Source organism: Babesia bovis, chromosome 1 (genome assembly GCF_000165395.2).
Source record: "Babesia bovis T2Bo chromosome 1, whole genome shotgun sequence".
NCBI lineage: Eukaryota > Apicomplexa > Aconoidasida > Piroplasmida > Babesiidae > Babesia > Babesia bovis.
This window is the reverse complement of record NC_067396.1, coordinates 571,741-593,130: the sequence shown is the minus strand read 5'-3', so window position 1 is coordinate 593,130 and position 21,390 is coordinate 571,741. Positions and strand designations below refer to the sequence as shown.

Genomic DNA, 21,390 nt, shown 5'->3' with positions numbered 1-21,390 from the left:
GTTCATCACTTGTGTACTCTTCATTTCAATACCACAGTGTATGAACTAAGCATTTGTATCAGAATTTATGTGGAAGCAGCGTTCTTCTGCACGTAATATTGATGTCTAAATTATAGGTGTTATACCAAGGTGTATGTGAAATTAAGGATTCTCTCTGACATTCTACCCTGTCTTCACTAGTAGCTGTAAGATAGGTTGTTAACGTAAGGTTTTTTGTTTTTTTGACGCAAAAGCAAGCTAAGAGCATGAAGACTTCTTCGTGTCTACTATTGTGCGTCATCACAACGCTTTCCTTTTTCTGCGCGGCAATAGAGCTAGCATCGGATATAGACGGTGTAGATGTTGCAGATTCTGTAAATCGCCATCTATCGGCGGCTTCCCGTAGGAAGTTTGCTCATAGTAACGATGTGTCGCTCAATGTATCTGCTCCATCCGTGACTACAATGGATGATGACGATGAAGATGATGAAGAGGATGATGATGACAACGATTATCAGGTTGAGCATAAATCAACTGCGATCAAATCGGAAAATAAGCCCAATTTGAAAGCTATGGACGATTCGTCGGATGCTATTGATGGATCCAAGGAATCATCGTCTAATAGTCAACGACTGTTAATGAACAGTCTCCCATCGCACAAAGACGTCGCATTGGAGTCACCAAAAAGTGCACTAGATGTAATTGCCAACTTTTTCAGAGAGGTATGTTTCCACGGCACGGTTGTTTGCCCATTTATGATATGAGCGTAATCAATAATGTGTGCATTACATTATTATGAAATAAATTATGTGCTTACATTGTTATCTGATGGATGGGATATTATGCCGTCTATGCTGTTGCAAATTCGTTCATCACATTCTTCTAATTTCCGTAGAATTGTCTAATATACATGCAGATGACGGAGATATTTCATCAGAGACTTAATGAGTTTTTCGACAACATTGACAAACAAATCAAAGCAAACAGCGCATTACCTTTATTGGAACAGGGTGACACCTTCTTCTGAATGTAGGACCAATCTTAGGTCGGATCGTCATATTTTAACATCGAAACAATGCAATAATATACTGATAGCAAAATTTCTAACCTTATTTGTATTGATGGAGATATGGAATTCATAACATAGATATTAAATGTCGTATCAACGATACGTTCCATAGATATGTCAGAGATATGAGTTCTCTGGAATGTACACACACTATTAATTGCATATATTTCGCTAAATACAATGGACTAACGTTATTTGGCGTGATTATATGCAATGTGTAGGGTCTGGCCCATTGGGCATATTCTATAGACATATCTCGTCCGGTTAATGTTATGTTGTATTCGTTTCAAACTTGTTAAAAATGCTAAACCTTTTACCGAAGCGCAACCCTGCTAGTTCCCTACTCTATGGCAAAACGGGTCTGCAGCGCATCCGTGTTGGTAAGTGTCATTCGTATACGCATTTCAATACGTTATAGGTAAGGAACGTAAGGTAGTGGAAATAGATCGTAAAACAATTGATGAGATGTACAAGCATATAAGGGACGATGTCGAGCTCCACAATGACTTCGTGCCCATGAAACATCAAAATTATATGGAGTACAAGTAAGACATTCCTTTACAAAATACACGGTCACAGGTTGGATGGATACCATTTAATCGAGGCATATGAGAATCCTGACAAATGTCATAAATCTCCCTTGGTTGGTGCGCGTTTTTTCGACAAGCTGCGTGATACGTATGCTGGAAAACTTCAGCAGACACATGCTAAAGTGCTTAAAGAAGTAGCTACACCTTTTTTCAGTTACCCAGTCAGGGGTAAGAATGTGTAAACAATAATATCGCTATCTATAATATATTATTTTGTTATTTTGGGTATGTTGCCGATAATGCTTTGACACGTCGGTATAATAGCTCATCCACGTTTGTACAGTTCTTTACCCTATCGTCAATTTGCGTGATTATATTATTTAACGAGCCTTGGTTATTACTCATATGCGATAAATACGCTGTTAGCTCTACAGCGTCGATCAGCTTCAAACTTTGGTGATGCAGCAAAAGGAGGTCGTGTATTGCGGCATTAAAATCTTCACTTAATACGTGTATCCTATGGAGACTATGTTTACGGTATATTTCCAGAAATCTACAAAGATCACGGATCCTAGGTTCGTCATTACTATCCTTATCTCCAAACGTACTGAGTAAACTTTGGTATACCGTCGAATGGTGCGATATAAGCTTTTTGAGATGATTTGCATTCACAATTGTCTTTAACCTGGCATTTTGATACCAATCTACGTTTTTAACATTGACAGTCTCGTTGTAACCATTATACGTTTCGCAAATAGGTGCCATTATGTTTAACAACTCAGTAGCGTTATAAGTATTCGTGGTATGGAAAAAGTCATCAAGTCGTAATGTCAAGAGTGTTAACAGATTGATAAATAGATCCAATAATTCTGGAAGATACAGCAGACTCTGCAGGGTAGATAATATTGTGACGGACGCTGATAACGTTTGGGGATCATAGGGACCTGCAGAACGCCTCGTGATGAATCTTACAAATTGGTCGACGCAGTTAATAGCCGTTTGAACAGCAAGATCTTTATAGTAACGCTTGATAATGCGTCCTAATTGTTTGACTATAACTGAGACACCTGTAGGGTCGTACGAATCTGATGACTCGTAATTGTCCAATATATCATCAATTCTTTTTACAATGGCCTTCAGTAAAGATAGATCATTTACATCAATCATTGGAAGTATACATGATATATCCTTGAAGTTCATAAGATGTGAACAGTGTCTTACTAGCTTCCTAATGACATGTTCCACGGTTTTGGCTGGGTAGTGGCATATGTGAAAATGGTGTAATATCCTGCAAATACTTTTTACTTCTTCTGAAGTAACGTTTTCTAAGTTTATTTGCTGCAACGCTACATATGCAAAATAGAATATCAACTGTTTACTCGGTCCGGCCTTGTTAACATTCACTACTGCGTCACATATATCTCGGATATATACATCAAAGTGAGGACCATTTACAACACTATCATGGGACACAGCACTTATTTCATCATACCAACGACCAAAATCTTCTAATATATCATTAGTGGAATTACATTCGGCTGAACGATCCGAAGTTCCCAATGATTGTTGGACCCTATTCCTTGATATAATCCTGAATACATTTGCTTCAAATTCTGTCTTCCAGTCGACATTATGTAACAGTGCTAGATAGATTGAAGTAAGCGCTTTTAAATCTATCTGTTTCAGTATTGAATCAAGCTTTTGGTTGCGGCAGCCGGAGTATACCGTTTGCAATTGCATAATCCCTTTAGGGGTAAGATATTGCAACGTTTGAGGCACACATTGCACGAATTCAGTGTGCACAGCAATACAGGTACCTCCGCAAGTCGCACATCTGACAGAAGATGGAATATTTAGCTTGCGTGTGACACTGGCGATGTTATGAGCAACAACGGGGGCATGAAATGGATGTTCGTTTATGAGTGTTAATGCATTTTTAATCACAGGTTTTAGCTTCTTCACTATTCGAATTGCATTGTTCGGATCCTTGGCTGGTAAGGTAGCTTCTTGAGCAAGTTTCTTGAGAATCCTGGTCAAGCTCTCGAAACCAAGCGTGCGCCTCTTACCACTGTTACACATAAAGAGTCCAATGTTTTAAATAAAATTGTTAGAAGAAGGTACATCCTAATATAACCTAGTAGTAAGGTGGGCAAAATTCTTAAACTCCGAGGCACTACCATACATAATGCATCCTTCAACACGGACATGAACTAATAAATATGAATTTGTCTATTGGAATGAAATTAGATTATAAGTGTGTTCAAGCCTTGTTTAAAGCGGCTCTAGCAGCACTTCTAGCATCCCTAAGCCTGAATCTGGCCAATTGGCGCTTGTTAAGTTTAATCACCTTTTTAGAAGGTTCTACGAACTTGGGCACAGTTTCGTCCTTCTCAATGGCGATGATTTCCACGTGGCATGGGTGGGATAGGAATGGAATGATTCTTCCGTGGGCACGGTAAGAACGCCTCCTTCCGAGTGGTGCCCTGTTGACCTGGATGTGCTCGATGTGGAGCTGATCAGAATCCAATCCTTTAACCTGCAAACGGTTAAGATATTGTTATATAATGATCAGATTACAGCACCATATATTTAGATGGTATTTTCGTTACCTCCGTCAGACAAATGCCTCTAGTAATCATACCCACCTAGCCTGTTAGGACTGCTTCCGGCTAGGCGTAGAACACGCTTCACCATGGTTATCCTAACAAGCTGGGCTTATAGGGGTGCTGAGAATGGCCAGTTACCCCGTCATACTCGTCATCGTATCATCATACGCAAGGTCCCACAAATGTATTGTATAACTTACCTCAGCATTGGCTTGAAGGTTAACAAGAAGGTCAATCAAAACACGGCAAGACTTCTCAGGCCATCTACCCTGTGTGTGCTTAAACTGCTTGGCCTGAGCGCATCGTCCAACACCACCGTTGAATTTGCGGAAGGGAACACAGCGTTTGTGGTCAATAACGTCCTGGAGGTACCTCTTGGCGGCATTTACAGACATGCCACGAATAGCTTCAGCAGTTTCATATGTATTTTTGAAGTGAACACGAAGGTGCGACCCCTTGGCTTGGGCACACTTCGAGATGTTCGAAGGAGCCTTTGAGTACTTCACCATTGTTATGACTCTGTAACAAGATTACGCAATATTCCAAACAAATTCAGAATGTTTATAGTATACACGTCATGAATAAACGAGATTGTGTATTCCTCAGAGCCCAAACTATGAGCTAACAGGTCATGTTCAATTCAAGTTGGGCGCGGCCACGGCAGATCTAAGTAAAACATACCTACTAAATCCCGATTATTCCGAAACCCCGCGACAGATGAATTACACCTTTCACCTTAGGGGATTATTTGCTAGTTCTAATGCCGCAATAAAGCGAATTTTATAGACGACGTTGGCCTACCCCATTACGGGCCGCCTGTAGCCAACTTCGACCAAAGCACAACTGAGGCGTAATACATCTACATTTAATTGTCTTTTAGAAGCGTTTTTATACGTTGGTTAATCAAATAAAAGTGGAGAAATATGGCGTCGTATTTCCCAGTCTATGGATATATTCATCAACCCTAACTGTTTTAATTGACTAGCTACGTCGTCGTTATTAAATAGCTCCTTTGGATTTGATCAGATACTTTAGATCTTGTTTTATTTCCTCTGATATTCCCATGATCGTTGGTGTTTCATTTATGACGTCACAGCTTTTCGTTGCCCATATTTCTTACTTTTCCGACCGCTATGTGTTTGTACTTTCTGTTTGTGAACATTACGGGTGTATATTTTGACAATCATGGGTGTGTTATAAGACTAAGTTGAGAGCTATTTTCCAAATGTGTTGTGGCGAGTCTCACGGGTAAAACCAACGGATTAGTCACGTATAATCACTTTGAATAGTTTTATATTTAGAGCTTTACTTTAGTGTATCAACTTCCGCACTTATGACCATTATTCATGGTATCATTCTATTCGTGGGCTTGAGCGTCGTCAGTTGATTCATCCGTGTATCTTATCATTACTTGCCAAAACACATTTAAAGCATATGCTGCAACTTTTTATGGACATATTATAAATATGTCTACTATGAGGTTTGCAAGTTGCTGCTTTTCACTTCTGTAATATTCTCTGCCGGCGTTTTGTTATAAGCGGCCGCCTTCTGGCCGCAGTGTGTCCACCAAGGTGGATGCATATACGGTACAAGCAATAGATGTACTGTTCTTGACTCTAATATCGGTTTGCAATGGTATCAAATGCTGGATCTGTGGTCCCGGTGACCCAGGCCCTGGCCGTTGGTCCTACAAGTTCTTACTTTTCTAGTATTCCTTCTAGCAATGGATTTTTGGACAATACAGAACGTTGTACGTTGATACCTGGTCTCTTTGGACTTACTATTCAGCTGGTGTTATGCGTAATATCGATTACATTTGTGTTTTTGAAGTACGCATTTGAAACGCCAAGGCGCCCTCCTTTAGTATTTCTCATGGACTTTGTCACTATGATGTGTGGATCTGGTACTGTTCATGTACTGAACATTTTATCTTCTATTCTAATTCAGCGTTTTCAGAATGGAAGCGAGTCAGATATGGGTGATGAGTGCAACATCTACTTCATGACTACATTATTTGATTCCACCTTTGGGATATACATCGAATATCGCATTGTGCGTTACTTGGCTATTCGTAAGGAAGCGCAGCATTATTTGGAATTGACTCGTAAATCGGTTTTTAATCCGACGAATGAAGAATTGGCTGACGCTACGCGTATAGCTACAGCAGCTCTTACTAGGGGTGTTCCAGTTCAAGGCTTTTCTGGCGACCTGGAGAACCACAGTGGCGGGAGGCGGAATGACAGCAGCGGTTTCGGCGGAATGCAGCAGGATACAGAGCGTGTCAGCCGCTGGAGTCAATTGCTTTCTGTCATTACTGATTCTGGTCAATGGTTCCGTACCATGGGTAATAAGAAATTCCTCGAGAACTTGATATCCTGGTTGGCAATTGTCTGTGGACTCAAAATTATCAGTATTACATTATTTACTATATTTTCTGGTGCTGTTAATTCTGCTGGCGATTTCCTACTTGGGTTTTTACACAAGCAAAACACTCTGAAGCTGTTGTTCGTGATGATTGGTGCACCATTGGTACTGAACGTCTTCCAATATTGTATCACGGACTCCATCATAAAGATAAAGTCTAACGAACGTGCTCGTGCGGCTGAAGAATGCTAGACTTTGGTCGTGTACACTACTTGATGCATTTTGTAAAAATTGCAATTTGCTATGTAGTTTACTACCAACTTAATATACTGTTGGTTTTTGCATTTGTTAAGATAGCTACACGCCTCGAGATCGTCGCAGTACTGGGTAGCTATTTTTTACGAGATTGCATTTCCCTGCGTTTCTTTTCCTTCTCTCTCAGTAGTCGTTCGCCCATGACACGGTCATCCTCTCTGAGCACGACCTGACTATTGACGTATTTTGTGAGAATCATGGAGCTTTGATTGAAAAATGAATATGAACTGAACGAGTTCATGCCTGCTCTAACAAATTGTTGTCCCGTGTCGCCCTGCGTGCCGGTTTTGATATCATCGTCGAAATAATCTGGCGGAGCCTCGGTATCACGAGGTTCGGGTGAGCTAGCAAATTTGCTATCCCTTTCCGTGAAATCTGCAGTTTCACCCTCAGGATTGAGCTTAAGTACTAGGGAATTTTTCGATACAAGTTTCAGCATAAGCCGGATGTAAAACGATTGGCGCTGTTTATCGTATGGAAGTTTGACAGTGATGGTACAAACGCCATCTCCCTCTCCGCTCTCCTTTTTGAAATCCGCTAGATTCTTAATGCGAGGATTTAGTGCAACAGACACTGAGTATACAAAGAATTCGTCGCGTGATACATATCTCTCTAGGTTCATCGCGGTGTTTTGTGCTAATCTGCTGACGTCCCCAGCTGAGGGTGTGGCTTCCTTTGCTGTGCAACGTTAAACCCCGTTGAATTGTACTTACATGCATCTGCTTCTCTATCATAGTACTCGCATAGCGATTTTATATAGTTGTTTACGTTTAACACATTGTGCATAATGCGATCCTTGATGATGGTAATATCTTCCCCGGTATCATCTCCGAAGAGATATTCATCACTTATTTTAACCAATCCTACAAGCAGGGTGAACTTTCCGCCGATATTTTTCATCTGTATGCTGTCCATGGTGGCATAGAGTCGCACACATCTGCTGACGTGCTTTTCATAGCAATGTGTGACCTGTATCTAGGCCAATTACCTCGATTAGGATGTTTAAAGGTATTTGGGCAGGCAAGTACGGCCGAAATAACACGAACAAAAGCGTTAAGAAGCTATATATGGGGTCTGGCCTAGTACTTGCCTAAGCCTTCGTTAACATTAATGGATAGTTAAATAACGGGAAACTTAATGTGTGTGACCTATAGGCCCTCCAGGTAGCATTTATTTGGAAATCATGAGCTTTACGAACTCTTCGTAGTTGATCTTTCCATCACCATCGACATCCGCTTCGCGTAGCATTTCCTCGACTTCCTCATTTGTGAGCTTTTCTCCGAGGTTAGTCATAACATGTCTAAGTTCTTGAGCACTTATAAACCCTGTATAGGGATGAATTGATGCACATAGTGACACATGTTGAACGTAAGAGTCTTTAGATGCATTGATTCTCATAACACTCACCATTGCCATCTCTGTCAAATACCTTAAACGCTTGAACCAGTTCCTCTTCGGTGTCACCCTCTTTCATTTTCCTGGCCATGAGTATCAGGAATTCAGGGAAGTCGATGGCACCCGTTCCACTGGTGTCGATGTCATTGATCATATCAGCTAGTTCAGCTTCCGTTGGATTCTGTCCAAGTGAACGCATGACAGTTCCCAGCTCCTTTGTTGTGATGCCTGGTTATATATGACTACACCAACCTAATAACATACTGCCATCGCCATCTCTGTCGAACAAAGAGAAGGCCTCTTTAAACTCGGCAATTTGCTCCTCGCTCAACTGATCTGCCATTTGTACCTGTATTTAATAATATTAAATTGCTAATACTGTTTATTTTAGCAAATACGTGACGAATGGCTATACACACCACCTATAGATGATATTGAAAACTACCTTACCTGTGTAAAAAACTTTGATTGAATTAAGTATTAAAATGGCTCCCCGAATTTTATTTCCTTTAGTAGATCAAATGAAGATCTATGATACTCACAACTCCTTAAGGTTGCATTAATTCAAAGGGGGTTGGAGGGCGGATTGCATCACCAATGAATTGGTATTCAACCTGCTTATGTTAACAAAAGTAATGCTAAAAAGAACTCAAACATGTTACGAAGGCTAGATAATATGTATCTATAGCAAGATTCGTGATAATAGAGTCTCATTTCGTGATGTTCACTTTTGCCCATGTCTTAACCACTTCTTTGCAATCAAATATAAATTTGTGCCTTATATCATGTACAATGTCTAATAGAATCATAAAAATAGTTGAATTCATGTGCTTTACCAGCACAACTATAGGTTAGTCATACTATTGCTCTCTGGTACATTCTGTATCTATTCTCATTATCTTTGAGCGATTGTACACTGTCCAATTGCTCGTATGCTATATTTGGTTAGGGTATTATTACATTTCTACTAATTGCATTGTTGTTTATCACCGTGTTTGTAACGGTGTAGATACATTGGTTTCATTTGAAAAAATCATTAGCATTATGAAAATATGGCTTAACAATGTTTAAAAATCTGCAATACGTGTCGTTTTTGTGAGTTACCCTTCAGGCGTACAATTGTTGTTCCCGGTATGTGCAATAGCCACTATAAATCAACATAGGTTAATACTAACCATTACTATTATTTATTACTCCTAAAATTAATAACTAGATTTTCATGCACAATTTTATGTGTAGAGGATCACTTTTAAAATATGGAGGGCGTCGCACTTCGCGACAGTGGCATGGTGAATTAGGCAATAAACTGAAATTTACCTTCTTATTTATGCTGCCATGCATTTGTTTTCTGTTTAATTAGGTGGTGGATATCTACTTTTGTTCTTTAGCGCGGCAGCGCGCGCTTTGCGTTGTTGAAGTTCGCTGATTGTGTCGCTGCGTAAGGATGAAGATTATCGAGTTCCGAATACCGTTACCTATATCTCTGGAGGTATGTATTACACTTTAGAAAATGTCATCCACAATATTAGATGTTCCAGCGTTGTTCTTTGTACCTTGTTACTGAGGCCAGCATAAAAGAGGTGGAATCTGGGAGTGCTTTCGAGGTAATGACGAATGAGCATTATGAGAGGGATGGCAACGTTGGACGTCACACAGAGAAATGCTACCACTTTGGGAAGTATGTCCTTTGTATGTATAATACATGAGTTATAGGAACCTACCTTCATGGTTGCAGGCTCTTCTCGGTAAAGACCTTACTATGGTATTTGAGGAATCGTAGGTGTTTGTGTAATCTATTCAACTAATATTACAGATGGGCTACGTATCCATATATATTTACAAAGTACAGCAATAAGAAGTTGACTTCGTTTGAGTTTTCCTTTGAGTCAATGAACTATGAAGGCTTAGATGAGCATGAGAATGCATTAAATTTGAGTGCTAAAGATCTTTCTCGTCGTAAGGTCGTTGTTTTGGACCTAACTGAATTCAAAAAGTGCAAGTTATATGATCCTGCTTTTGATGTGACACTTGCTAAATCGCAATATACGGATGTACTCCCAATGCATCGAGGATGGCGAAAACGGCCAGGGAGTACTGGAATGGTATCGTACAAGGTACTTAAAGTTGATATTCCATTTTTCGGTTTCTTGTCATCTGCTGTGGAGAACTATCTAGTAAATTATTTACAGGATAGGATGATGGCTTATTTGTCTCACGCCATGGCATCTATTGATGAATGGCACAATGCTAACATGGACCAGCTGCGTATTAAGGAGGAGGAGTGTTACGAGTTGTTAAATCGTCGTTTCCGTGAGCAAAGGGGTAGCCAATCTCATTATAAGAAGAAGGAGCCAATGGCTTTACCCAGCCCGAAACCCACTTTGAATACTGCTACTCCTTCAGATAGTTCTGACGAGCATGTAACTATGCTCCCCAAACGTAATTCTTGGGACATATCAGATTCCTGGCGTGATCATGCAACGGTTGCATCTACCCAAAGTGGTATTGAATCAGCAACGCAAATGAAGCTTGATGCTGATAGTCAAGTTCCTGAAATCGATTTAAGTGCAAAGCCAACAATCGAGAGGCGTTGGAGCACAGGTAGCAAGAGTGATTTAGGGAGTATTAGGCGTCTTTCCATTTCACAAGTTGCTGACCTTTCCAATGAGGATGGGGAGTTTTGGGATTGTATTGAGGACTTCGATGAGTATGATACTGTATACGATGGCTCCACTGATAACGACTCTGATGAGATAGTTGCTGAGCCGATTGTAGAGCACGAAACTGCATCCAGTTCGGCTTCCAAGCCATTGGACGGGCCTGCGTGCGATAGTGTTACATCCACCGAAATTGGTGAGAGTACTAATGATGTGCCGATTGTTAACGAATCTGAAGCTGTAGGGATGTTCGATGATTCCACTGATTTGGGGCAGGGCGCTTCTTTGCCATATTCTCCGGATCCAATAGAGCACAATACCGATGACTCCAGTGACTCTCAAGGTGATTATACACGCTTATCACCGGAAAACATGGATATGTATCCTGAATTGGTCACTTCGGGTGGTAATAAGGCACCATTGACCTTCACTGGCTACCTTTACAAATTAGGTGGTACTATATTTTACCAATGGAATGTGCGTTACATTGTTATGCGTGAAGGTACAATGTCCTACTATGACAAGTGTGGTGACCAGCAGCCTAAATTTATTATAGAGTTGGCTGATGCTCGCGTCACATGGGTAGGCGAGTACATGAGGCGCCAGAATGTTTTTTCCTTGATGACCAAGTCTAAACGTATGTTTTATTGGTGTGCTGATACTGAACAAACGTCTAAGCGTTGGACTCTATTGCTACAAGTGTTATCCGAGAAATCTCCGGAGATGTTAATTGGTGACCTGTCGACGGAGCGCATATACCGCATCTCCAAGTTGGAAGACAGCACTGATAAATCACCTTCAGCGGCGTCAGAAACATTGATGTGATCTAATTGTTGTGTTACATTACAACTATATGATTGTATACATGGGAATATTGATACATGCACTGTTGTAGGTAAGTTATATAAATGCGTCTTTGCGCCTTGTGGACTCTAGCGTTTACAGCGTCCTCAACTCATATTCAAGTTCCATAACTGATACTGAAACGCCTGCCTTTTCGTCGAATCCCACCCATGCGCCTGTGGCATCGAATTCTACATCTGGGATGACAGTCCCACTTTCGCATACCACCTCGTAGCCTCCCCGCGGATACCATTGGGTGATATCAAGTCCTCGGCAGTCGAACGCTCCTATACAAGTAAATTTGTTCGGTTCCGTTATTTCATTTTGCGTAACCCCTTTAACTGTCTTGATAGTAATAGTCCCTCTGCGGCTTGTTTCCTTGAAAGATATTGACGCATGTACTACATTGCGTGTGTTTTCTGCTTCTACCAGCTGTTCGTCGCTGATGGTTACAAAATCTCGTGTCTCGTAGCCAACAGAGTCCTTAAGCGCAAATGTCCAATAGTGTTTTTCAGGAATACGGAGCGCTGCTACGTTATCCATTTGTGCACGTACATACAATCCTACGACTACCATCTTATCTATGCTTTTTACTATAATGTGTGAGTCTTTACGTAACGAAGTGTGCGTAGAAGATATTCAATCAATGTCGTCTACGGTATCCAGGTAACTTCAGGTACTTGCCTAATTCCTATCACAATGATATGAGTTTGCTCAGGTTATAACGCTTCAGATATAATACAGATCTATGTGTGCCATTGCATTTCCAGTTGCCCCGACTATGATGTGTGGCACAACTTTTCCATGGCAGCTGTCTAACTTCGCGGAACAATCATATAGATTCTATAGAAAAACGCAAATACATACCTGATCTGAGTCTATATATATAACAGCTTCTCCAACGGATTCTGGAAGAAAGGCCATCATAACATAGAGTATGCCGCGTGTTGCCCATCCAGAGCGGTGTACATACACAACTCCTAAATTGCGCAATCGTTTGTATCCTAGCACTTGAAACAGTTCTGTTGCCACCGTGCATACATTTGATGCGATCATTATGGAGTGGTCTGATGCACAATGTACACATCACCCTCGTTCTTACCCATGTTAAGTAATGCCACGACGAATTTGTTTTGCAAGACTGGCTGCATAATCCGCAGTATATATGCGACCATGTGGGTATTGCTTGCTGTGCTTGGCATCCTAGATGCATCTATTGCGATAACTGGTCTCTCTGCGATATCACGTCCTAGTAGCATGGCAAAGCCACTGTCGTCCATTTCCTTGTAAACAGGCGATTGCATGAGTGATAATGATAGTCGGTAGTAGTAGTCAAAATTGTAATCCTTTGCTGATAGTTGCCTATCACTCCCAACTCTACAATTATCACCGGAATTGCCCAGCGTTATGTTCACTTGCGGACGTTCCTTTTTAGGTTCCGTATCCTCTGGTGAATCAGCACGATTTGTAAATCCTGCAGATATGCGTATATTTCTTTCTTCTTTCACGATTTCGCCATATTCATTTCCAATTTCAATCAGCTCTCCACTGAGTTTCTGCAAAAGGTCATTGAATGGTAACACGTATTCACGCCAGGCTAAAAGTCAGAATTTGAGCTGGTCCAGTGTGTAGATAACGTATTACTAGAATGGGAATTCAGACTTTGGAATAATCTATTGGCAATGGACAAGTGACCTCGTTGGAGCGACATTACTAAACCAGAACTTACCTCCTCGTTTTTATCTCTGGGGAAAAACCTTCTTAAAAGAGAATATGCATCTGTATCTATGTCGAATAGAAAGACTCGTTTTATTTTGTTTGACACAGCAGGTATTTCCAGCCACCTCCGAAGTGAGCGTAGAACCGCCGTAGTGAATTGTTCATCAGGGTAGGTATATTCCCTTCCCATTTTTAATGGTATCGCCACTGTATCCAAACCAGTGTCTATAGCTGTTTTCAACACTTCCCTGACACACATGTTGACTATGTTGGCCGAAGCATCTGGATACTTGCTTGCATATCTTGGTGCGATAGTGTATATGGCGTATTCACTGCCAATGTTATAGCTACGTTGAGTCATTACATCGCCACATCTCATTTTTTCAAATTCCTCGTATGGCATCGATTTGCCACTTTGTATGTGGATGCGTTTCGCTGTTCTGGATACAAAGGGTGAGAGTTCATCTAAAAATACAGCTACTGCTCCCACTTCCAATTCTAATATATCACAGGTCCCTATGTATACCTTGTTGTTAACATCATGATTTACACTGAACTTGGGTTGGGTGTCGGCTGTATTTGATATCTAGATTAGCTAGTGTTGACTTACATGGAGGCACTTCATGTTTCCTCCACCGTTCACAGGTTGTCCATGGTTCCATTCGTTCCTGCGAAACCTTTCTTATTGGTTTTATTGGCTCCCTTTCTATGAAATCATCGTAATCTGGGTCAATCAACTGTCCTATTTCTCCTACTACCCAGCATACAGTCTCTGCGATATCTGCTACAGTTTGTTCTGTCATATTCACGCTGTGTTAGCACGGTATTTGCATCTATATAGTACATTTAAAGGGAACGTAGTGTATCGTATTGATGTGTAACCCGTAGACGTCATCTAACATGTGTTTACACGCGCGCCATCCTGGTGCACATGTTGGTTATGTAGACCCATATGCCACCATTATCGGAATGCGATTTGCTATTCAGTGTATATAGCAATGGTTTATATGTGTATATGTCATCGGAAGTCATGATTGTGTTCATATAAACCAAGCTCCTTATGCATACTTACTTGGGATGTCTACCGTTGTCTATTTGACATCACTGTTGCATATCATTGCGGTTGTCTGTTTTTCTACAGCAGATTGTACTCTATCGTCACGTTGGTGGTATATTTGCAATTTTGCGTGCGCTCTAGGGTTAACAAAGCTGGTACCTCCTAGAGTATATGGATTCATATTGACTGGGCCGTCCCGTGGATTACAATGTACACATCTTCTTGCTTCCAAGAAAAACAAGGTCAATGACCATTCAAGGAATAAGCGAGCGGTTTCGGATGACGATGATGACCCAACTGCTGTTAGTGAAGCCGAGTTGGATTCCCTTTATGTGAATTTAAAATCACGCCTAAAAGAAGCCGAAGAGCATTTACGGTACAAAATAAGCCGTTTGACTCTGCATAGAGCTACCCCTTCCTTAGTCGACTCTTTAACTGTTGAACTTCCAGGTGAGAAGAAGGAAAAGCAGTTGCAATACGTAGCGCGTATAATCTCTAAGGGACCATATGAACTCCAAGTATTACCTTTAGATATACACCACCTGGACGCTGTTTTCGTGAGTCTAAGTACTAAGTTGGTTGACTATAAGGTTAGTATGCAACCAGATCGCATATCGGTAGTGATCCCGTCGATGACCGAATTGATGATTCAACAAGCTCGATCCGTTGTTAAGGAGACACATAATGAAGTGAAAACTAGAGTGCGCACTATTCGACTGGACTTTGCAAAGAAGTTGAAAGGTATGCGCAAAGGTCTTAGCGACGATATGTACTTCCGCCAAGAGAAGGAATTAGATTCTATCGTAAAGCAGAGTGAACGTGTGGTGGATCAAATTGCCAACGGAGCCCTCAAGAGCTTAGGATGATCATCTTAAAAGACCGTATAGATAATTCTACGATATTACCGTTATTCTGTCCATGGTAGTAGACATCATAACCCATTTGTTTTTCTGAAGTACCTTTACGTCGGTCACGTCGACCTCCACTAGGTCACCTTCAGACAGCTTGCTTGTCTTATCTGAAAGCCCCTCGTTTGCACGCACGGTCACTCCAAACATCCCATAAACAAGCAACGAAGCTCTATCAGACATTGCTCTGGTTGTTTTGCCTATTTATTTATCATGTTACACAGTACACTAGCTTACCGCACATTAACCCGGTTTGCGGTATGAACACCAACAGCTTGACGGTTACACGTAGTGACAGTATACCAAAGCAATCGCCATCCGTGACATACCCATACTGATCCAGTTGAGTTATCTTGCCACACGTTAACCAAATGCCGCCAATGTCTTCATTGTATCTAGCAATCAAGAATATTCCTTCGGGTTGACCACTTACTGCATAAGGAAGTTGGACAGATATGCGTACACTCCTTTGAGTGGATTTCCAAGAAATGATGGATGTATTTGTACCACACCAAGTGCCTTTATAGACGCTACGCACGGTACATCCTTGTAAGTGGTATTTATATATTCGTTATTTTGGCATTCTTCTAACGATTCCACGAATGCTTGCAGAAGTGATGCTATGCGCGTTTTATTTGCGTGGCTCACTAGAAATTGCGATATTTCTGAGGGTCTACATGATCATTGAATTCAATGGCTTACCATTGGAACAGCGTTCCGCCAATGAACGCGCTTTAGCGAATGATACCGGGGTTTTGCGGACAACTGTCCACGGAAGCTGCGCCATTCATCCTGTAATTTAAAATCAAGAACCCATAGGTGTGTATGAATGGGTATAAGCACCCGGAACTGTATATACCTGGTTATACGACCCAATTGGTCTTATTGTGCGGCCTGTGTTACGGCATCATTAAAGTATGCATTAACTGTGTCAAACAACCAAGATTAGAACCTTGATTCTTACACACTTTTATTTTATCGACACAATTCGTTAACAATTAGGCCAAGATAATACCCATCAATTGGATCCTGGATTCCTAGAATCCACGGACAGCGTTATTCTGTTACCAACGCATTGCTTATAGATGCCTTCTGGTAAGATTACGTTTACTCATACGTGTTATATCACGCTATTCATATAATCTAGGCAAATTGTGACACTTTAGTGGAATAATAGGTACGACGCTTCAGAGTTTTATATTAATCTACACATCCCACGATGTTAGCACCAATCGATGTAGGATCAAATTGTGGCCTAGATCAGTAATACACAACATGATCGCTGTGTATATTTCTCATCTTCTGGGCATATGTTCAAACCAAGGGTCATAGCTCTACGTGTTACCTGCAACTACCATAAGCGCGTACTAGTGTTATACATTAGCAATTGGACGTATCCAGTAGTACCACACTCATGTCATGACTTTATTCATATGACAGCATTTAGGGAGGTGAACAAAAACCACCTTTTGTTTTTAGTGGTAAATAGGGAATACTATAGCCAATGACCATGGAATTATAATATGAATCAACATATAAATAAAATCTTAGAAAGTATTTATAATATAACAATTAATTATATGTGCACAAAGTAAACATCTGTATTATAGTGTGTTGTGGCTGTTATCTTAGTTAAGGGGTGAACGCGTCGGTAGTGTAACCTGCTAAAAGGGCGGAGTGCAATAGCCATATGGATATTATATTTATATATACTAAATTTTCCACTAGAATTTAAATATCTGTCACCAAGATGGCAAAGGGACGAAAGAATCGCATTGCTAAGCGCTCTGAAGCGCAACCGTTTCCAGCCTTTCGGGCGTCGACGGCAATTACCAATCCACATCGCACAGGAGTGAAGGGCAAAAAAGAAGGTTAGTGGCATTTGTGTTGATTCATGTTTCGTAGGTCAATATCGTGACAAAACGACCATTAAACGTCTGAATATGTACCGTGAAAAGCCTAATCTGGAAAAAATGCGAGTACAGGCTACTGAACCGGCACGTATATGCCCTGATAGACGCTGGTTTGGTAATACTCGAGTTCTCACGCAGGAGCAAATGAAAAATATACGTAATGAGCTGGAAGAGGCAAAGTCCAATCCACGAACGTTGGTAACATATTGCATAGTATAACAATATATAGGCACATATTGAAACGTAGCAAACTACCGATATCGCTATTAAAAAATTCAGACATCAAGGACGATAACAGCAAAATCTTATCGATAGAGCCCTATGAACATACGTTTGGTGCTAAGTCTGTGCGCAAACGCCCAAAGCTTATGGCATCCACAGTTGAGGAATTGGCTGAAAGGGCTTCTACCATCAGTTATGATGCCTCTAAAGATACTTACCTACAACGTGACGTACCTGCAGACTGCTCTGAGGAAGCTTCTCACTTTATATTTAAGAAGGGTACTTCTAAGCGCATTTGGGGCGAACTGTACAAGGTGATTGACTGCTCAGATGTAATTGTCCAAGTGGTTGACGCTCGCAATCCAATGGGAACCAGGTAGGGTATATACCACAAATAGTAACGTTTATCTAGATGCCACCGCCTAGAAACCTATATCCGGGAAAACAAACAGAGCAAAGTACTGATTATACTGCTCAATAAATGTGACTTGGTGCCAACTTGGGTTACGGCTGCCTGGATTAAGCACTTAAATCGCACTATACCTACTGTAGCTTTCCATGCCTCAGTTACTAAACCATTCGGGAAAAACACCCTAATGCAGCTTCTGAAGTAGGTTATGTTCTTATTAAGACAATATAGCATCGATGCGTTAATAACACTGTGCCAGGCAATACTCACAATTGATGAAGGACCGCAAACACTTTAGCGTTGGGTTCATTGGATATCCAAATGTTGGCAAGAGTTCCGTGATAAACACTCTCAAAGGAGAAAAAAATTGTAAAGCAGCGCCAATTCCAGGTGAGACTCGGGTATGGCAGTATGTATCTCTAACTAAAAGGATACACCTCATCGATTGTCCTGGTGTGACTCCAATTGAAGATTCAGACGAAGGTGATCGTTTGCTCAAGGGTGTAGTGCGTGTTGAGCGTATTAGTGACCCTGAAAATTATATAGACCGCGTTCTAGAGATTATTTCTAGGTAAGTACAACTTTATAGTCAAGAAACAGGTGGAATAACACCTTGGGTTGCGAAGTAAGATAGCAAAGTGGTAATGTACACTTATCCAACAACTTATCTACATGGTGTTACAGAGAAGCTTTGGTCAAGCGTTACGGCATCAGGGATGATTTCACCGGCGACAACTTTTTAGATCTCGTTGCCGAAAAGTTCGGCAAGTTCCAAAAGGGAAGAGTGCCAGATATATCTACGGCAGCACGCATTGTGCTATACGATTTCCAGCGCGGACGTCTACCCTATTACAGCGAACCTCCACCATCGGATGCCAAGGTAGACCCCGGGAAAGAAATAAAGGAACAGATTGAACAACTAGGTCAACTAGAACTATCTACTGAGGTTTCCGGGCCAATAGAAGAATCAGAAGTTGCCGATGCGGTGGAAGGCAGTGTTGATGAAACTGAACCGGCTGACGCAGAACCAGAGAAAAAACACCACTCGCGCCTTCCAACCACACCATCTGGCCTAGAGGGAATAGACTACAACAGTTTCTTATGTTAATTCTGTCAAACATGTATAATGAACGTTGTATTCCGTATGCTTAACCCATTGGGTATTGCCTTTGTAGTCATTCTAGCGCCCCTGCTCAGTACACGCCCTCTTGGAGGTGTGTTCAATATTCTGCCGCAAGTTGCGGCATTTACATTGCGTTACACAAATACTTCAAAGCCATTAAGTTTCCCCAATAGGCGTATATTGCCAGAATTTGCCAAACCTGAGACTATAGAGCGCCTTTGTAAGATTCTTGAGAGAAAGTTCGGCCAAGAAGCTAAAAACGTAGACCCGTCTTGCAAGTTTCTACAGGTTGGTTGCTGTGTGTATTGTTTATAGTAACCTAGGAGTTCGACGCTGACCAATTGGATGAGGTCGAAGTCTTGCTCTCCATTGAAGAAGAATTTGACTTGACAATCCCAGATTACGACTTTGCCGAGTTAAGGACTATTAAAGAAATAGCAGATTACCTAGAACGTAAGCTAGAACGTCGACAAGACATCTGATATCATATTGATGTATGATACACTCTGGATTGCGTATCGTTGCTACCTCCAGGAATCAACATATATACTCTGCTACGTGTTTCATATTGGCTTCTAAAGGTTGTATTTGAGTTGCTCATTTCACTGGTTTTTCATTGGTGATGATCATCCAGATAGTATCTCTATTGACGTCAAGCCTAGAATCTCGTATATATCAATAAAGAATATTTATGTATTAATTGTAGATGTTAAAATCATTTGAAAGGTATGTTCCAGATACAATACAAGCAAAAGTTGTAACGCTGGTACTCCAGAACGCTACGCGCTTATCTCGATACTCTATCGTGGAATTTGTCTTAATGTGAAAAAGGGTTACCAATTCATAACTATAATACAAGTATATTAGTGACCATGGGGAGCAAGGTTATACAGAGCGGAGGTGACGACGTATCGGCAATTATAGTTGACCCTGGGTTTGACACGCTGCGTATTGGCAACTGCCAAGAGGACTTCCCTAGAGAGTACATTCCAAGTGCATTATGTAGAGATGTTTGGCAAAATGAGTATCTCAATTGGATGCCCCTAAACCGTGTAAGACCACCGTCCTTTGTCGAGATGCGTCGGTTGTTACAGTACAATCGCGATGAAAATTTGGAAGTTGAGCCATTCGTATTCGAGAAGCTGATCAGGCTAGGTGTGGAAGGAGCTGTTCGTGAGGTTTTACCAGGTAGGGTAATATTTTGCAAATTTAACTATATGCAGCAGATGGTTGTTCGTCCACCATACAATGTAAGTCACCGATTGCATGCCATATAATGCCCAGTGTTGGAGAATGATGATTTCATGGCAACCAAGGTGGGTGGCCTGGGCCTGGATGTTACGCAACACCCTATGATGGTCACTGAGCCTACTGCTGAATGCAAGCAGTTCCGCGACTGCACCCTCGAGATTTTATTTGAACAGTTGGATGTACCCGCTGCGTACTTAGCCAAGAGGGCAACGCTATCGGCATTTTCAGTGGGTAGACAATCTGCAATGGTCGTAGATATAGGCGCTGGCGGCAGTATTGCGTCGCCTGTTCATGAGGGTATATCGCTACAGTCGACAATACAGACGTCAATGGTTGGTGGTAACGCATTGGATATGGAATTGTGTGATATATTGTACAAGCGTGGGCATGAATTTTTCAAACCGGGGAATAGCCTCGCACATAATTACCATCGGCAGTGCGTTGCACGTGAAATAAGAGAGAGTTCATCGTCAATGTTACCAACGGATACATCACTGTCATACAAACTACCTGACGGTGATGTCATTAAAATAGACGAAAAAATATGTGAAGTGCCGAAACACCTGTTTGCGCCCGAAACGGCATCCGTCGCAGAATTTAACAACTTCAAAGGGATACATCAGATGATTGCGGACTCAATGTTCGATACTGATGTTGACATACGCCGCGAGCTACTGTCATCCATAGTGGTAGTAGGAGGTGTGACTCTGACGCCTGGATTCGTGGACGTTCTAAATAAATATGTATCCGAAGGAATAATAGGCAAGTGTAACAAGTTCAAAATAGTTCACTCGTCGTCATACAGTGAATGCCGCTACTCTACATGGTTGGGAGCCTCTATTCTGGCGTCACTAGGACGTTTCCAACAACTGTGGATCTCCAAAGGAGAGTATCGTGAGCACGGTACCACCATTGCATACCGTCGGTGCCACTAAATCGATTGGGCGTATATTAGCTCCACCCTTGGTGTCAACACTGTGGAATCACACAAATTGAGTGTAAAGTACTAGCTGTTTATAATCATCCTTAA

General features: G+C 41.3%; 15 protein-coding genes across 15 annotated transcripts; 8 read left to right on the top strand and 7 right to left on the bottom strand.

The window, feature by feature from the left end:
- Positions 1-6: 6 nt before the first annotated feature.
- Positions 7-1,056, top strand: BBOV_I004140 (uncharacterized protein). Its single transcript, XM_001609013.2, has 2 exons — positions 7-701; positions 896-1,056. The coding sequence occupies exons 1-2, from the start codon at positions 246-248 to the stop codon at positions 1,004-1,006; spliced, it is 567 nt and encodes a 188-aa protein (XP_001609063.1). The 5' UTR covers positions 7-245; the 3' UTR covers positions 1,007-1,056.
- Positions 1,057-1,330: 274 nt separating this feature from the next.
- On the top strand, positions 1,331-1,824 carry BBOV_I004130 (uncharacterized protein). The gene is made up of 3 exons (XM_001609012.2): positions 1,331-1,428; positions 1,467-1,593; positions 1,628-1,824. The coding sequence occupies exons 1-3, from the start codon at positions 1,350-1,352 to the stop codon at positions 1,818-1,820; spliced, it is 399 nt and encodes a 132-aa protein (XP_001609062.1). The 5' UTR covers positions 1,331-1,349; the 3' UTR covers positions 1,821-1,824.
- Positions 1,825-1,851: 27 nt separating this feature from the next.
- BBOV_I004120 (uncharacterized protein) lies at positions 1,852-3,659 on the bottom strand. Its single transcript, XM_001609011.2, has one exon. The coding sequence runs from the start codon at positions 3,655-3,657 to the stop codon at positions 1,855-1,857; it is 1,803 nt and encodes a 600-aa protein (XP_001609061.1). The 5' UTR covers positions 3,658-3,659; the 3' UTR covers positions 1,852-1,854.
- Positions 3,660-3,812: 153 nt separating this feature from the next.
- On the bottom strand, positions 3,813-4,937 carry BBOV_I004110 (ribosomal protein L17/L22 family protein). Its single transcript, XM_001609010.2, has 3 exons — positions 4,866-4,937; positions 4,385-4,703; positions 3,813-4,114 (listed from the first exon to the last, which is right to left on the bottom strand). Exons 2-3 carry the CDS (start codon positions 4,691-4,693, stop codon positions 3,839-3,841), a joined length of 585 nt encoding a protein of 194 aa, XP_001609060.1. The 5' UTR covers positions 4,694-4,703; positions 4,866-4,937; the 3' UTR covers positions 3,813-3,838.
- Positions 4,938-5,586: 649 nt separating this feature from the next.
- Positions 5,587-6,800, top strand: BBOV_I004100 (vacuolar membrane family protein; the record flags this gene model as incomplete). Its single annotated transcript, XM_001609009.2, has 1 exon — positions 5,587-6,800. Exon 1 carries the CDS (start codon positions 5,817-5,819, stop codon positions 6,798-6,800), a length of 984 nt encoding a protein of 327 aa, XP_001609059.1. The 5' UTR covers positions 5,587-5,816.
- Positions 6,801-6,923: 123 nt separating this feature from the next.
- BBOV_I004090 (uncharacterized protein) lies at positions 6,924-7,871 on the bottom strand. Its single transcript, XM_001609008.2, has 2 exons — positions 7,577-7,871; positions 6,924-7,541 (listed from the first exon to the last, which is right to left on the bottom strand). Exons 1-2 carry the CDS (start codon positions 7,776-7,778, stop codon positions 6,940-6,942), a joined length of 804 nt encoding a protein of 267 aa, XP_001609058.1. The 5' UTR covers positions 7,779-7,871; the 3' UTR covers positions 6,924-6,939.
- Positions 7,872-7,962: 91 nt separating this feature from the next.
- Positions 7,963-8,786, bottom strand: BBOV_I004080 (EF hand calmodulin family protein). Its single transcript, XM_001609007.2, has 4 exons — positions 8,709-8,786; positions 8,523-8,607; positions 8,271-8,486; positions 7,963-8,188 (listed from the first exon to the last, which is right to left on the bottom strand). The coding sequence occupies exons 2-4, from the start codon at positions 8,599-8,601 to the stop codon at positions 8,034-8,036; spliced, it is 450 nt and encodes a 149-aa protein (XP_001609057.1). The 5' UTR covers positions 8,602-8,607; positions 8,709-8,786; the 3' UTR covers positions 7,963-8,033.
- A 739-nt stretch (positions 8,787-9,525) lies between these two features.
- On the top strand, positions 9,526-11,745 carry BBOV_I004070 (phosphatidylinositol transfer protein domain containing protein). Its single transcript, XM_001609006.2, has 4 exons — positions 9,526-9,747; positions 9,788-9,936; positions 9,972-10,034; positions 10,072-11,745. Exons 1-4 carry the CDS (start codon positions 9,703-9,705, stop codon positions 11,738-11,740), a joined length of 1,926 nt encoding a protein of 641 aa, XP_001609056.1. The 5' UTR covers positions 9,526-9,702; the 3' UTR covers positions 11,741-11,745.
- A 95-nt stretch (positions 11,746-11,840) lies between these two features.
- On the bottom strand, positions 11,841-12,347 carry BBOV_I004060 (uncharacterized protein). The gene has a single exon (XM_001609005.2). It carries the CDS (start codon positions 12,332-12,334, stop codon positions 11,855-11,857), a length of 480 nt encoding a protein of 159 aa, XP_001609055.1. The 5' UTR covers positions 12,335-12,347; the 3' UTR covers positions 11,841-11,854.
- Positions 12,348-12,397: 50 nt separating this feature from the next.
- BBOV_I004050 (Divergent CRAL/TRIO domain family protein) lies at positions 12,398-14,349 on the bottom strand. Its single transcript, XM_051767766.1, has 5 exons — positions 14,088-14,349; positions 13,488-14,050; positions 12,861-13,314; positions 12,626-12,825; positions 12,398-12,449 (listed from the first exon to the last, which is right to left on the bottom strand). Exons 1-5 carry the CDS (start codon positions 14,278-14,280, stop codon positions 12,402-12,404), a joined length of 1,458 nt encoding a protein of 485 aa, XP_051622998.1. The 5' UTR covers positions 14,281-14,349; the 3' UTR covers positions 12,398-12,401.
- A 136-nt stretch (positions 14,350-14,485) lies between these two features.
- On the top strand, positions 14,486-15,408 carry BBOV_I004040 (Ribosome recycling factor family protein). Its single transcript, XM_001609003.2, has one exon. The coding sequence runs from the start codon at positions 14,555-14,557 to the stop codon at positions 15,398-15,400; it is 846 nt and encodes a 281-aa protein (XP_001609053.1). The 5' UTR covers positions 14,486-14,554; the 3' UTR covers positions 15,401-15,408.
- An 11-nt stretch (positions 15,409-15,419) lies between these two features.
- BBOV_I004030 (DNA-directed RNA polymerase I subunit family protein) lies at positions 15,420-16,282 on the bottom strand. Its single transcript, XM_001609002.1, has 4 exons — positions 16,145-16,282; positions 15,876-16,107; positions 15,680-15,837; positions 15,420-15,642 (listed from the first exon to the last, which is right to left on the bottom strand). The coding sequence occupies exons 1-4, from the start codon at positions 16,227-16,229 to the stop codon at positions 15,428-15,430; spliced, it is 690 nt and encodes a 229-aa protein (XP_001609052.1). The 5' UTR covers positions 16,230-16,282; the 3' UTR covers positions 15,420-15,427.
- Positions 16,283-17,171: 889 nt separating this feature from the next.
- Positions 17,172-19,096, top strand: BBOV_I004025 (NGP1NT (NUC091) domain family protein). The gene is made up of 6 exons (XM_001609001.2): positions 17,172-17,313; positions 17,348-17,549; positions 17,585-17,953; positions 17,990-18,187; positions 18,246-18,557; positions 18,671-19,096. The coding sequence occupies exons 1-6, from the start codon at positions 17,193-17,195 to the stop codon at positions 19,092-19,094; spliced, it is 1,626 nt and encodes a 541-aa protein (XP_001609051.2). The 5' UTR covers positions 17,172-17,192; the 3' UTR covers positions 19,095-19,096.
- Positions 19,097-19,110: 14 nt separating this feature from the next.
- On the top strand, positions 19,111-19,605 carry BBOV_I004020 (acyl carrier phosphopantetheine attachment site family protein). The gene is made up of 2 exons (XM_051767336.1): positions 19,111-19,397; positions 19,433-19,605. Exons 1-2 carry the CDS (start codon positions 19,113-19,115, stop codon positions 19,589-19,591), a joined length of 444 nt encoding a protein of 147 aa, XP_051622997.1. The 5' UTR covers positions 19,111-19,112; the 3' UTR covers positions 19,592-19,605.
- Positions 19,606-19,840: 235 nt separating this feature from the next.
- BBOV_I004010 (Actin family protein) lies at positions 19,841-21,341 on the top strand. The gene is made up of 3 exons (XM_051767873.1): positions 19,841-20,297; positions 20,336-20,359; positions 20,394-21,341. The coding sequence occupies exons 1-3, from the start codon at positions 19,982-19,984 to the stop codon at positions 21,293-21,295; spliced, it is 1,242 nt and encodes a 413-aa protein (XP_051622996.1). The 5' UTR covers positions 19,841-19,981; the 3' UTR covers positions 21,296-21,341.
- The last annotated feature ends 49 nt before the right edge of the window (positions 21,342-21,390 follow it).

What these genes read in the sequence shown, in the direction of transcription:
- BBOV_I004140 (XM_001609013.2), top strand. Translation starts at nt 246, where the DNA reads ATGAAGACTTCTTCGTGTCTACTATTGTGCGTCATCACAACGCTTTCC. An exon ending in TTGCCAACTTTTTCAGAGAG is followed by an intron (nt 702 to 895) that starts GTATGTTTCCAC and finishes ATATACATGCAG; the next exon opens with ATGACGGAGATATTTCATCA.
- BBOV_I004130 (XM_001609012.2), top strand. Translation starts at nt 1,350, where the DNA reads ATGCTAAACCTTTTACCGAAGCGCAACCCTGCTAGTTCCCTACTCTAT. An exon ending in TCTGCAGCGCATCCGTGTTG is followed by an intron (nt 1,429 to 1,466) that starts GTAAGTGTCATT and finishes AATACGTTATAG; the next exon opens with GTAAGGAACGTAAGGTAGTG. An exon ending in CAAAATTATATGGAGTACAA is followed by an intron (nt 1,594 to 1,627) that starts GTAAGACATTCC and finishes ACACGGTCACAG; the next exon opens with GTTGGATGGATACCATTTAA.
- BBOV_I004120 (XM_001609011.2), bottom strand. Translation starts at nt 3,657, where the DNA reads ATGTGTAACAGTGGTAAGAGGCGCACGCTTGGTTTCGAGAGCTTGACC.
- BBOV_I004110 (XM_001609010.2), bottom strand. Translation starts at nt 4,693, where the DNA reads ATGGTGAAGTACTCAAAGGCTCCTTCGAACATCTCGAAGTGTGCCCAA. An exon ending in ACCTTCAAGCCAATGCTGAG is followed by an intron (nt 4,115 to 4,384) that starts GTAAGTTATACA and finishes AACCGTTTGCAG; the next exon opens with GTTAAAGGATTGGATTCTGA.
- BBOV_I004090 (XM_001609008.2), bottom strand. Translation starts at nt 7,778, where the DNA reads ATGGACAGCATACAGATGAAAAATATCGGCGGAAAGTTCACCCTGCTT. An exon ending in TGATAGAGAAGCAGATGCAT is followed by an intron (nt 7,542 to 7,576) that starts GTAAGTACAATT and finishes AACGTTGCACAG; the next exon opens with CAAAGGAAGCCACACCCTCA.
- BBOV_I004080 (XM_001609007.2), bottom strand. Translation starts at nt 8,601, where the DNA reads ATGGCAGATCAGTTGAGCGAGGAGCAAATTGCCGAGTTTAAAGAGGCC. An exon ending in CGACAGAGATGGCGATGGCA is followed by an intron (nt 8,487 to 8,522) that starts GTATGTTATTAG and finishes ATATATAACCAG; the next exon opens with GCATCACAACAAAGGAGCTG. An exon ending in ATTTGACAGAGATGGCAATG is followed by an intron (nt 8,189 to 8,270) that starts GTGAGTGTTATG and finishes ATCCCTATACAG; the next exon opens with GGTTTATAAGTGCTCAAGAA.
- BBOV_I004070 (XM_001609006.2), top strand. Translation starts at nt 9,703, where the DNA reads ATGAAGATTATCGAGTTCCGAATACCGTTACCTATATCTCTGGAG. An exon ending in AAATGCTACCACTTTGGGAA is followed by an intron (nt 9,937 to 9,971) that starts GTATGTCCTTTG and finishes CATGAGTTATAG; the next exon opens with GAACCTACCTTCATGGTTGC. An exon ending in ACTATGGTATTTGAGGAATC is followed by an intron (nt 10,035 to 10,071) that starts GTAGGTGTTTGT and finishes CTAATATTACAG; the next exon opens with ATGGGCTACGTATCCATATA.
- BBOV_I004060 (XM_001609005.2), bottom strand. Translation starts at nt 12,334, where the DNA reads ATGGTAGTCGTAGGATTGTATGTACGTGCACAAATGGATAACGTAGCA.
- BBOV_I004050 (XM_051767766.1), bottom strand. Translation starts at nt 14,280, where the DNA reads ATGACAGAACAAACTGTAGCAGATATCGCAGAGACTGTATGCTGGGTA. An exon ending in GAAACATGAAGTGCCTCCAT is followed by an intron (nt 14,051 to 14,087) that starts GTAAGTCAACAC and finishes TATCAAATACAG; the next exon opens with CCGACACCCAACCCAAGTTC. An exon ending in CGTGGCATTACTTAACATGG is followed by an intron (nt 12,826 to 12,860) that starts GTAAGAACGAGG and finishes ATTGTGCATCAG; the next exon opens with ACCACTCCATAATGATCGCA.
- BBOV_I004040 (XM_001609003.2), top strand. Translation starts at nt 14,555, where the DNA reads ATGTCTACCGTTGTCTATTTGACATCACTGTTGCATATCATTGCGGTT.
- BBOV_I004030 (XM_001609002.1), bottom strand. Translation starts at nt 16,229, where the DNA reads ATGGCGCAGCTTCCGTGGACAGTTGTCCGCAAAACCCCGGTATCATTC. An exon ending in GGCGGAACGCTGTTCCAATG is followed by an intron (nt 16,108 to 16,144) that starts GTAAGCCATTGA and finishes GTAGACCCTCAG; the next exon opens with AAATATCGCAATTTCTAGTG. An exon ending in CTGTCCAACTTCCTTATGCA is followed by an intron (nt 15,838 to 15,875) that starts GTAAGTGGTCAA and finishes CTTGATTGCTAG; the next exon opens with ATACAATGAAGACATTGGCG.
- BBOV_I004025 (XM_001609001.2), top strand. Translation starts at nt 17,193, where the DNA reads ATGGCAAAGGGACGAAAGAATCGCATTGCTAAGCGCTCTGAAGCGCAA. An exon ending in CGCAATCCAATGGGAACCAG is followed by an intron (nt 17,954 to 17,989) that starts GTAGGGTATATA and finishes ACGTTTATCTAG; the next exon opens with ATGCCACCGCCTAGAAACCT. An exon ending in GTTCTAGAGATTATTTCTAG is followed by an intron (nt 18,558 to 18,670) that starts GTAAGTACAACT and finishes ATGGTGTTACAG; the next exon opens with AGAAGCTTTGGTCAAGCGTT.
- BBOV_I004020 (XM_051767336.1), top strand. Translation starts at nt 19,113, where the DNA reads ATGAACGTTGTATTCCGTATGCTTAACCCATTGGGTATTGCCTTTGTA. An exon ending in CGTCTTGCAAGTTTCTACAG is followed by an intron (nt 19,398 to 19,432) that starts GTTGGTTGCTGT and finishes ATAGTAACCTAG; the next exon opens with GAGTTCGACGCTGACCAATT.
- BBOV_I004010 (XM_051767873.1), top strand. Translation starts at nt 19,982, where the DNA reads ATGGGGAGCAAGGTTATACAGAGCGGAGGTGACGACGTATCGGCAATT. An exon ending in TGTTCGTGAGGTTTTACCAG is followed by an intron (nt 20,298 to 20,335) that starts GTAGGGTAATAT and finishes TATATGCAGCAG; the next exon opens with ATGGTTGTTCGTCCACCATA. An exon ending in TTGTTCGTCCACCATACAAT is followed by an intron (nt 20,360 to 20,393) that starts GTAAGTCACCGA and finishes TATAATGCCCAG; the next exon opens with TGTTGGAGAATGATGATTTC.